This window comes from Pelecanus crispus, chromosome 5 (assembly GCF_030463565.1).
Source record: "Pelecanus crispus isolate bPelCri1 chromosome 5, bPelCri1.pri, whole genome shotgun sequence".
NCBI classification, from domain to species: domain Eukaryota; kingdom Metazoa; phylum Chordata; class Aves; order Pelecaniformes; family Pelecanidae; genus Pelecanus; species Pelecanus crispus.
This window is the reverse complement of record NC_134647.1, coordinates 6,349,882-6,362,769: the sequence shown is the minus strand read 5'-3', so window position 1 is coordinate 6,362,769 and position 12,888 is coordinate 6,349,882. Positions and strand designations below refer to the sequence as shown.

Genomic DNA, 12,888 nt, shown 5'->3' with positions numbered 1-12,888 from the left:
GAAACAAGCTTAGTAGTTCAAGTTCCATTGTAAGCTTATACAAGTATATATAAAGCCATCACCACTAAACATCTAACAAAACTTGCAGGCAAAGAGATGTAAAATTAATCATACTCAAAATATATTCTTGAGTGCAACAAGGGGAACCATTCAGAATTAGGAAATTTTCCACTGGTGCTTTAGTTGTTCTACTGATCAATGCAGGATTTCTGGTTCACTAAACAACTAAATGCATAACAGCACAGGCATGAACACGTAAGAATAGCAGGGTTTGACCCTGTACTACTACAGGAAGTTTATCATAGATGTAAAGGCTTGTGATCAAGCTCTGAATTCCTTAGCATAGGAAATGGTCTTCTCTGTGAGAGTGCACCTTCACCTTGTAGCAGAATGCTGGAGCCAATGAACATACTATGACAGCAATATATTACAGGAGCAAATACCTTACAATGCAATTACATTTAATACCTTAATACGTAATTCTTACAGGAGATAAAACCTCCCAGAACTGTCTGGGTTTCACATTTAAATTAAAAAAAAAAAAAAAAAAAAAAAGGTGATTTATAATCATATGGTCACAGTGTATAAACACAACTGCCTTAAGAAGCTATTGCACATGCACTTTTATACAAGCGTAGCCAGCAGGAGCAGGGAGGTGATCGTCCCCCTGTACTCGGCGCTGGTGAGGCCGCACCTGGAATAGTGTGTCCAGTTTTGGGCCCCTCGATACAAGAAGGACATGGAGGTGCTGGAGCGTGTCCAGAGAAGGGCAACAAGGCTGGTGCAGGGTCTGGAGCACAGGCCTGATGGGGAGCGGCTGAGGGAACTGGGGTTGTTTAGTCTGGAGAAGAGGAGGCTGAGGGGAGACCTTATCGCTCTCTACAGCTACCTGAAAGGAGGTTGTAGTGAGGTGGGTGTTGGTCTCTTCTCCCAAGTAGGTAGCAATAGAACGAGAGGAAATGGGCTCAAGTTGTGCCAGGGGAGGTTTAGATTGGGTATTAGGAGGAATTTCTTCACAGAAAGGGTGGTCAAGCATTGGAAGAGGCTGCCCAGAGAGGTGGTTGAGCCCCCATCCCTGGAGGTATTTAAGATGTGTAGATGTGGTACTTAGGGACATGGGGTAGTGGTGGACTCGTCAGTGCTGGGTTAACGGTTGGACTTGATGATCTTAAAGGTCTTTTCCAACCTAAACAATTCTGTGATTCTATGATTCTAACTCACTCATTCAGTGCTCAACTTGCAGCATTTTTTTAGTATGAATGGTTTTGTGATTCTTTAAATAAAATAAAAGCAGGAATTTACCTAGACAGCAATATCATGCTAATACTTTGATCCAGAAACATGTCTCAACTAGTATCAGCATGAAAGACTAAAAAGAAAGCAAAAAAGACCAAAAAAAAGGAAAAGGAACAAAACATTTCTATGTAGCCAGAATACTTTTTGATTATCTATTTGCATTCTGTACCAAAATGCAGTCACAAACAAGCAGAACTAATATAAGTTGGGGCTTATCAGTTAAAATGTATGTTAGATATCAAATTAACAGAACAACATATGTCAGATAATTAATAAAGCTGCCAATAGAAACAGTAAATAACTGCTGAAACACAGAACATGTATTCTGAGAAAACTTTCCAGCCAGTGTTTCCATCGTGAAATAAATTGATATTGCTATATGAAGAATCACACTGTGAAATATCATCATCAATTCTGGTCTTTCCTACAGGCCAGCACTTACATCTACACTAAAATAGACGCTATTACTCTTGTATATGGCACTGAAAAAGGCAACTAGCTGAATAAGAATGGTTTGTAGCCAGCAGATAACAAACGAAGGAAAAACAGTCTCTCTTTTGCCGTTTCACCCCTCCTCACAGAATCAAAGGGTTGGATACGATTCTTACAACCCTGACAGATAAGATTAGCTAGTGACAAGCTTTGGATTCATCTAGTAAATCCAGCAAAGAATATACAAGCAAATGTATAGAAAAAAGGCTGCTGTTGGCAAATTTGAAAGCTTCAAGTTCTTTCAGATCAGAACTTGCAGAAAATCGATTTGTACATGAATTTTTATTTTTCTTTTAAAACAACTCTGCAGTCAGATCAAGTCAAGCTTACCATCTGCTGCAGATACAAAGACAGCTATATTCAAGAATTACATTATAAAACTTCTTTGTAAACTTTACATGCAAGCTGTTCTTGTCAGAATTAAAGTCATTGTGATAATGCATCTTAATATTCAATCAGGCTTTAAATAAAGAGTGACAGAAGTCCACATATGGATGACAAGCTGTTCTACAGTAAATATTTTTGTATTTATTGAGAAGGGGCTTATGGCAGTTTAGGACATATTCCACCAGGCATTTCAATCTAAACTACTTACAGACTGATAAAACCAAGACAAAATCCCTGTTCTAAAATCATCACCAAAATTTAGTTTTTAAATGAACTGATCCTATTCCTATTTAGTTAAGCTTTTACTTCATCATTTGCTTGAAAACTTTTCCCAGCTGGTGGCTGTTATAGAATGGAAGACTTTTAGTACCCTCTATTTTAAGCAAGGCTTGATTCCCGAGTGATGCTGAATGTACATATGGAAGAGAAAAAGCAAATACAATGTAATTTTATCATTATAGCTGACCCTCTAAAGCAGAGCAAAAATTCTTCCACTTTTTTATGTAATTAAACTTGTTAAAGCCATTTCCAATATTCCTGCAATTGAGGGGATACAGTATAAAAAAAAACCCTCAAAAGTTCCTTTTCCACATACTCTAGCTAGAAACACAATGTACAGAAAAACAGAGGCAAAAGAAAATCTTATGACAAGTAGGGATAAAATTGATTTTTCATTTTCGATTCCATTTTGAGAAGTTACAAGGCACATGTTGCAATTAATATAGTTAAGTACTTGCTACAAGCTCATTACACGTTACTGTTTTGTTATAGCAACTATGCAAGTAACTCAATACAGCAATGAAAAAGTAGTTTTTAAAACACCTGATTGAAACAGAAATCCTATATGCAGTCACAGACGAGCACACATCATATAAAATAAATCCTAATGCAGGTAAATAATCTTACCCTGATACTGGATCAACAGCTATGGCCTTAGGGTTATTAAGATCCAGCTCGATGAGGGTAATGCACACTGATCCGTTCTGGTTGCAAACAAAGATCCTGTCACTGACGTGATCCACAAAGTAAAAATTTCCGGTGATCCAGTCGATTGCTATTTGCTGTACATCTGCCAAAAAAAAAAAGAAAGGAAGAAAAGCTCAGAAGGGCAATTGTAATACAACTAACTGAACTGCTAGCTGCTTCACCAAGCAGATGCTCTGCTCGGCTAGAGAGCTCAAGCTGGTTTTACATGTATTATATGGTATATAATAAGGAATCCAGTTCTTAATACACAAATATTGGTTGGAGAGAATTTTTCCTTTTTGAATACAAAAGTCTGATTGCAACTTCAAGGGCATGAAAGATACACGCTTGTTTGTAGTTCTCTTAAATATTTTAAATTTTGTCACTGGGAATTTTTTTATGGTATATTCAGAAGCCACATCACTGAGCGATGGTGCGTCTGTGAAAAGGGGGTCCGAAACGCTGACGGTGGCAGATCGCCGTGGGAAGGCAGCCTCTGAAGCCACTCGAGTTCTGAAGTTAGTGTCCTAGGATGTCTGTTAACACTGCGGTGATGCTACACTGATAAAGCTTAGAAGAGTTTATTAGTTATGTTTAAAGGGGACTACAACCAGATAAAAAATACTTCACAGAAATTTAAAAAAAAAAAACGAAATTGTGTATAGATATGAATGTCTAAAACCACTGTATGTAATAGCAGACATAGAATCATAAAATCATAGAATCATTTAGGTTGGAAAAGACCTTTAAGACATGCGTGTGCCTGCATTCATTTTCATTTAAATTATTATTTTTTTGGTAGTTCTGAGAAATCTGGATGCTGCCAGATTTCTGAATCAACTGCCACAATCAGTAGCATCAAAGTAGCTGCCTGTGTGATACTTGTATAGAGAAGTTTCTTAACAATGATGCCAGGAGTTGTCCTTCTTAGGGCACTGGGGTAGCTTCACAACTACCTAACACAACTGTTTTAAAACAGTCAGTTCTTTTTCTTGTGGGATCCTGGAGCCACTTTTTGTAAATGTCTTTCTTGTAAATTCTGCATTTTTCTTATAAGTCAATCTACCTGCCCATACATAGTCTTACTGTTACAGTAAGCAAAAGTATAAAGAAGCACAATGAACATAACTCAAATTTCTTTACTTCCTATTCTCGTTGACAGTACTGTATTGATACCACCCTGTAAGATTGAAGTAGTTATTCTTAAATAACTCAAAACCAATATTTCCTAAATATTTTCAATGTTAAATATTAATGATATTTTTATTTAAAAAATGTGTATTCATTATACTACCATGGTTTCAAAATACTGCTAACATTGTCATTCTTTCATGATGATAGAAGCCAGATGTAATAAAATATCATTTCATGTAGTAGTGTGCTTTTTTTTGGGAGGGTTTACTTTCAGTTTTCTCTATTTCTATCATCCTTCACATGATGAATTTTTAGGGTTTTTTTCCCCAGTCCAACAAGAACCTGTTGCTACCATCACATGCATGCTGCATTGGACAATATAAAGTAAACTTGATTCAGAAAGAAATTGTAGTCATTAAGTTTTTGACAATAACTGAGGGCTTATGAGTCATGCATTTGCTAAATACGTAAAATAGACATGGAGACTCATGTGTTGTCCTTCAAAGTGCAGGTAACATAAACAAGATTTGCTCAATAAAATATCAGGAATAGCTTCCAGCTGTATTCCATCTCAGCCATCCCATTACACAGTTCACTGCTGTCTCTTCTATCTCAGATTTCTCCCCTTCTGCTATTCATTTTCCTTTTAATTCAAAGCGAATATTATGCCTCTTCCCTTCTGATAGCTCCTATTACAAAGATATGCTGAGCCAGAATAAAGAAATGCTCCATTTAGTCCAGTATCCAACCTCCAGAGGAGGTCAATGTCAGGCGCACTATGAGGCATACACGAGCCCTAATATATTTTAGACAATAGGCAGCAAAAGGATTTTTTTCCCTTGTCCAAACAAAATATAGGCATGCTTTTAAAAATATCAGAAAACCTGTCCCTCTGGAAATCGGCAACAGTTTAAACATTTTCAGTGTGTCTGCTTTCTATTTTCGCTAGTTGGATTCATGGAATTAAAGGTTTATGGCTCACCAATTCAATGAGACTTTTGAAAATTGAACACAGGCTTCCATGTAATAGAAGTAATTCTGAAAACATTATTTATAAAGAATGAAAGTTACAAAAGGGATTCAATTTTAAATATTTGTAGAAATAAAACTGGTAATTAAATTCCTTCAATGAGAGCTCTGGAAGATTGCTATACATTGGGAAGTGGATGAAAAGGAACAAGCTTAAGCAGCAGCCCGCTGGAGGAGAGTACTGTTTTCTTCTTAACGTGTGGGAAAAGTACGTATTTTTACATAAATGTGATATAGACCTGAAAGGCATGTCACACACACATTATTAGATCTGTTAACATAACAATAGTCACACTTACAAAATGTTGGCTATATTTTTCCCTTAGTTATTCACTAACATATCACAAGAAATGGCACTAAACAGGTTTTTTTACAAGGAAAACAAGGATGCTTAATTGAAGGTCATATTAGGGACAACCATTTGCATCAAACAGTTAAAACTAAGGTTGCTCAGCAATCCAGGAAAAGTGAGACATCCAGAAGCAATTTCACACCATAACCTTTGAGTCAAAGGCTTCAAAAAGCATTGGTAGCTCTTAACACCAATTTACCTGATTTCCCTTCCCCAGCAGGTTGTCTTTAGGAAGGGCATGGAGGTACTGGCAGCACGGGGTATTGAGAGACTCAGGCTGATGACAACTGCATTCCTTGTGAAGCTGTTCATTACAAGGCATGTGACGCTTAAAGACTTAATCACAGTTTCCAGAAAAAGAGGCACATTAATCCACCTTTTTCTTTGGAAGTCTACTGCATGAAATGGAGGAGAGATCTCCCACTATGCAAAGAGCACTTCTCTCAAAACCAGACCTTCTGGGGAGGTACATCACTGTAATCTAGCAATTAACCTGGCCATTTGACGCACAGTAGCATTTGCATTTAACAGTTCCAAATACACTGTGTCTGTAGATACCATCCATCTGGTTTGGGTTTTATCTTTTTTGCACCATGCACTTTGCAGTGAATTGGACACATCCAGTTTCTCACAAGAGAATTAGTTTATAAAGAATTGTCCAAGTCCACTCCCCCATAAAATTATATTCTACATGAAAAATCCATTTAGCTAACAGATAACAGTTTTTATGAATCAAACTTTTAATCTCTATGGTTTTGCTAGCAGCTATGCATTAAGCTGCTTGGAATGGCTCTCCAGTTATCACACAAGTTGAATGCACTGCATTCAAGATAGACAACCTCTCACTGTTTTAAGGGAAAGACCTTAACTTCTACTGCCTTATAGACTTAAAATTTTCCTTGCTCTGAACATGACTGTAATGAGGACTGCCTAAAGGAACTTGGAAATCTACTCAAGACTCAAGGTACAACAATTTCATTGACAGTTACTATGGGAAATCAGAGCTATGATTCGTTCTTTCTCTTTGGGTACGGTTTTGGACTTTTTTTAAAATATTTATATAGCAAGTCAGTATTAATTTCTTGCATTTTCTGAAAATCATATATTTGAAAATGCTTAAAAATAATCTTCATTTTTATCACAAAGTGTTTTTTTTTTTTCTTTTGCAAAAGTTGATCTTAAAGGAAGAGTTATTTTGATTTACCCAAAAAGCTAGGAAAAAAAGGTACTAATTTGTCTTCTGTAACACATACACATCCCTTCTGAATGAATATAACATCCAGACTTCCACACAGAAAGTATTCTGGGCTTGCTTGGGGAAGATGAGAGAAGGAGAAGTGGTTTAAAAAGTGGTGGCTGTGTCTTCAACAAAAAAGCATGGGTGGGCAGGTACCCTGGCTCCCCATGATTGCAGCCTTGAAACCACAGCCGTGGGACGTGTTTGCTCCTCCTACTGCACCAAAACGTCCAGTGCTTATTTTATAGAAATCGTGCCACTTTGCAGAGAGCAGCTGAGCGTTGTCACAGGTAGTCAGGTCTGCTAAGAGTCTCTTGTTTAATTTATTCTATTATATAAGCAGGGTAGTTCAGAGGATTGTGCAACAGTTGTTTGGACGGTTGGCCATATGGTAGGGGAATAAGCGTTTCAGAGAAGCAAGAGAGGATCGCTGTAATAAAACTTTCAGGAGCTTAACATTTCTGTAATGAGCATCCTAACACATGGAAGATGTCAATATAGTCCCTAACGGTAGTGCAATATAGGAGTGCAAGGGTGGTACTGCTCAAGTGCCTCGTGCCAGGAAGAGTCACCTTCTGGTCCCTCTTTCCCCAAAGGTCAGGATAACAAATCTGCAGATCTCCCAGGCATGTTCACACACGCTTACTCTACAACCTGTTATATCAGTAACTGTTTGCCTCAATGGCTCGCTTTCATAAACCAGCCTAAAGAACATAAGAGTGTGCTTCACTGTATTTTGTCTAAGGAAGCATCTCCTGCTTCCTGCTGAGTCAAAAGCAGTGAAACAGAAACAAAGGTAAAAACAAAACCAAAAAAATCTGGAAGCCAAAACCATTAACAATGAGATAACATAAAAAATCAGTAAAAATGGGACAACATATTGGAGACATTTTACCTTTCCTTATGTTTTCTCAGTCTTCAGGGTGTATTTTTTCCACATATATGCATTTTACTTCTCCACAACTAGAAAGCTGTTTTAATTTTTTGACAGAAAGCTGAGATTTTAGCAGGTGAGGCTTTGTGAATTGTGTAAGGTAGATAAATAATAAAAGTGCCAGGCATGGACAGACCTGTTTAGTTTTATTTACTATCTATTTAGAAAAAAAGAGATAAAATTATATATCTGTAAAGGAACCAACAAATTTTATTCCAAAGAAGAAGAGCAAGCAGCTTGGGGATAGGCTTTTTGCATCTACCTGAGTAACAAGACAAGTTTTGAATAACAAGACAAACAGTAGCAAGCTTTTCTTTTTCTAAAATAGCCAGCAGTGGTGAGACCAGTAAATAGTAGTTAAAACACGCTTAAATGACAGGCTGTGAAATCTAGCAGAAGCACTGCCTTAGCTGGGCCTCTCTTCTGAGAGTAATGTTCCTAATTAGCAGCCTAGACAACCTCATACTGACACTGGGGCTTGGGAAAGTTAAGGTGGCATAGATTCTTCTGTGCTCCTTCTACTGACAGCATTTGCTGTAATTATGTCTGCAATGCCATTTACAAAACATGATTTTTATTAAAAATGTCACCATTCAATAAGTTAGACACATTGGTGTCTAAACATTCAACAGCCATGTCCTGAGTGATTATTGCATATGTTTAAAATGAAAAATCAAATGAAAAATATCCATCTATATTTTCCAAATGACTCATCCTTAAATATCTAATTCCTTTGAAATAAATCAGCCTTCTCAGATACTGTTCGTAAAGAGTATAATGCAAAACTTAAACCATACTAAATTTAAATAAGCACTTTAAAGCATCCGGACTTCAAGTTCCTCAAAAGAAAAGAACACTTTTCTTCTTGTTTGCTGAGGAACATGATTTAAATTTCAATAAATTGGGTTACTGTCAAAAATATAGTTGGTATTCTTCCAGTCCTACAGGATAGTAGAAAATACTGCTTTAAAAACCTATAAATGTGAACGTTTAGACAATAGCAGTTTCCCCAAGCTGAAGAGTTTTCAAAAACATGAGCCTAATCTAAATATTATGAATACTTAATGAAAGTGTCCTGATAGCCCATGAAGACCCCTAGTCTCTCAGAGACGTAGTCTATCCAGTCACTCAGAGATTCAAGCATTCAGCTTCCAACTAGGTACAGAAGAGAACACGTTTAGGCACTAATTCCGTATGGGCATTTCTCTTTCTGTTTAAAATCGGAGGTTTATCCTTCTATTGCATGCAGTCCACTTATCAAGAAGATCCAACACCTGAAACTTCACATGGTTTAGGAGTTTCTAAAATTAGCAGCTCCTTACCTTTCAAAGGACTCCATGAAGACTGTGACACAGTCTGGCCTACAAGACCCCTGTGAGTCCTCACATTTATGAATTAATATGTGAGCGCTGATGATAAGATATGGTCATACAAGCCAGGTTTGGGGCCTCTAAAGCAGTAGAGCAGAGAGCTATGTACGTTTGCTGCTCAGCTCAAAATATAATCTTAGCCCACCCAGTGGCCCTGTTCTACCTACATCTTGCCTTGAAATAGCCCTGTTGTGCACTTTTATTTCTACAGAAGCTAGACATTTTCAGGTTTTTTATGGCTTAGTTTCTTAGGCTGCTATGAGGCATGTTACTACAGATGGAAGTCAGGCAACAGAGTGTTATTAAGACAGACATGCTCTAGTACATTGGCTGAAGTTGAACATTGAGTAGGTACTGATAGAGAAATGCAGGTTTAACAATAAACTTCTTCCTCTCGTTATGAACCTAGGGATCTACAGAACAATAACAACAAAAAATCACATCTTCCTCTTCTAAGAAATCCATCGTATTACAGAGCATGCAGAGGAAATGTGAGGATGGCAGACCCCAGGTATGCTTAGGTCTGTGCCTTTGCCAGGAATTTTAAAGCAGGGTAGCAAAATCCGCTCCTACATTTTTTAGCATATTTATTCTTTTACTCATGTTATAGAATGATTCTACCTCACAATGCATCAAGTTTCTGGAATGAGTAAAATGAGTGATATTTTCTGTTACTGGGTCTTGAGTCATAGAGTTGGCTGTGATGCCAACAGATTAAACGAGCAAGGAAAAAGTGTGAAACAATGAAATAAGGGCCTTACGAATGGCCCTATCTTTTAATCCAGAGTATTATGATTTTTATAAGGAGTGAATTTTTTTACATCAATCTCATGTCAGAAACAAGTAAGAATAGACAAAAACCATAACATTTCTAATTTCTGCATTACTGAGTTTCAAACACATTGTCCAGTGATTGTAAACTTGTAATGGGGTCCCAGTAGCCCGCATACATGCTGAACAATAAAGACAGATTTATAGAGGTACATAGCTATAACAGTCTCCTTTATTTTTAACTGCACATTCAAAAGCTTCTTATAAATCTGCTGAGACTGTAAATCAAACCCAGTTATTTACTTCAAAGCAGTTAAGTCATCCACTGTTAAAATTAAAGCATAATTCAGCCGCAATAGGCATCCCATCAAGTATGTGGACTAAGAGAACTGCTGCGGGGAAAACAACATGGCTACATTAGGCGATATCACTTGCCTCGTTTAACCACCTTCCATCAAAAGCAAAAGCCTACAACCTTCCACCTTCCTAGGACTGCCTGCCGCGCATATTATGAACTTCATAAACCACTGCCACACAAAAATAAGGTCACTTAACCATTTTCCCGTAAAGATGCTAAGCAGTAGATTATTACAATTTTAAAGATAGGTCAATAAAATATGGAGTTACTTTTGCAATACAAAGCATTTGAGGACAATGACTTCCAGAGAAAGTTTGAACAGTTGGGGGGATAATGTAGAAGTAGATTATCTTCGTCAGCTCTTAAAGAAAGGCTTAGGGAACAAAGGAAACTCATATTGCACATTTTTTTAGAAGGTGACATTTGTCAGACAACCCTGGTTCACAGGATCTGGAGCATGCTGTGGTTTCTTGCAGGTAAAATGCATGTCATAATTTTGTAGGATAATTTCATTTTGAGCCCACTATAGTTGCTATTAGCAATATATGGTCTAGACAATATGAATATGCAGTACGTGACATGACCTAGTGCTATAAATCAATCTGTTGCTTTTCCCCAAAGGGCATTATTACATTCAGTTTTAATCAGAAGGTAATACTGACCATAAAGTATTTCATTCTGATAGTTAGATTCATATTGGGCACAAAAGTCTTTATCTTCCTCTCAAACATATTAGGGGAAAAGGAAAAGACATTACACTTACCAAGAAAAAATTCTCTTAAAATGAATTTTATTACAGAACTTGTTTGTAATGTAATTAAAATCTGCATATGGAGTCCTATCTAAATCCAGCTTGAGTATTACGACTTGGAGAATACTAGAAAATATAAAAATATTTTCAATTATAAAAAATATAACCTGCACAGTTAGCAAATATATACCTCATTGTTCCACATAATATCTCTGAAACAAAACCATATCATGTACCTTACTAGATGAGATAGCCTCTTTTTCGAGGGTTGCTAAGGAAAGAAAAAGAAATTGCTTCTTATACTAAAGGACGTCAAGCTGTTTTCTTCATCTTTTTCCCTCCCTCTTAACAGAGGAATCACTGTCACCACCCGATGCCATCAGCATGCTTGAACTTCTGCAAAACACTCAAACCCACAGTACAGCACCCACTAATGTCACCTGCCTCATATCATAGTCTGAGCAAAACAAACAAATAAAACCCTTCATGTCTATGGACGCGGACTGCCAACTGACTATAACAAATGCTCACTCATGGGATCATTACCTCATCCTCCCTTTCTTCCTATCTGGCCCTTTTTTCATCCATTTATTACATGCTTTCAATATTAAAATGGGAACTGTGGGAAAATAACGGAAGATTGGCGAGGAGGATTGTAAACATGCTCAAGTGACTTGCAGCGGGGGTGTCAAAAACCGCATCTATCATGCTAATTGTTGTGTGGCCTTGCGCGTTGGACAAGTCGAACATCTGTGGTTCGATAACACAGGCCTGCGATAGACTTCGAGGCACCCTATCGAACGTGCTGGAGACTCCTGCCCTGCTGCGGGAAAGGTCAAAGCAGAGCGGCAAACTATGCCTGCACGAATCCCAGAAATCCAGGCGAAAGCAGCAGGTTTGGCAATCCTCTAGCAAGGACCGAGCGCCGCGGTGCCTACGTTCCCGCCTGTGTGCCTCTGCCCGGGTGCTGCTTTGGGGATCCCCCGCTTCGTGAGGGAATGAAAACAAATTCACTCTTTGCATTTCATCTGTGGTTTCGCGGCTGTTCCTGCGTCCTGCCTGTGTCAGCTCACACGGTAACCTTTGAGGACAACTGTTATTTATTACATGTGACCCGACCAACAAAGCAGACAACTGCCCAGACTTACAGTAGTGGCATTGTTGATGCACTTAAAAAAAAACCAAAACAAACGTTATTTTTCCTTGCTAACTTATTTACAGTAATGCAAGAAATAAAAATAAAACATGCGTTTAGAGTTATGCATTAATTATTTTTCTATACATTTTCAACCAGGCATCAGGACACTGCTTTTTGTTTATTTAATGCTATCAACATCACTACAGTGGTGGGATCCAAGTATTGGTCTACCTGAGCATTATTTTAAAATGGAATACCACCACAGATTCCATTAAGAAGTCTCATAAACCACTCAAATCGCTGTTGCTTCCAGTAATATGGCTCAAACTCAATGCTCTTATATTTGCAGAACTTGAACTTTGCTTTCAAAAAGCTTCCAGCCCTTTCCAAAACTAGCCACTTTAGAAAGATATGAGGCCATAATCCCACTTCTTCTCAACTACAGAAGTCTTGTGTACTTTGTGCTAACTCCTTCTACTTTGTGTATCCCCTACCATTTCAGTATTTCAGTTTTTAAACCTCACGGCATCCCTATGCCATATGGAAATACTGTTATTCGCATTTTACATTTAGAGGGGAAAAGACAAGATTACTTGCTAAATGTCATCCTGTAAGTACTGGGAAAAACAGTGGTCTCCTGACTACCAGCATATTGCCTTTCTTCCTAAATCAC

General features: G+C 37.7%; 1 protein-coding gene across 1 annotated transcript in view; it reads right to left on the bottom strand.

Annotated features, from left to right (window-relative positions):
* LRP1B (LDL receptor related protein 1B) overlaps positions 1-12,888 on the bottom strand; it is a 584,315-nt gene that overhangs the window by 342,382 nt on the left and 229,045 nt on the right. Inside the window, exon 6 of the mRNA XM_075711708.1 lies at positions 3,082-3,244. Coding sequence (XP_075567823.1) covers positions 3,082-3,244 — 163 coding nt within the window. The remainder of the gene's footprint in view (positions 1-3,081; positions 3,245-12,888) is intronic.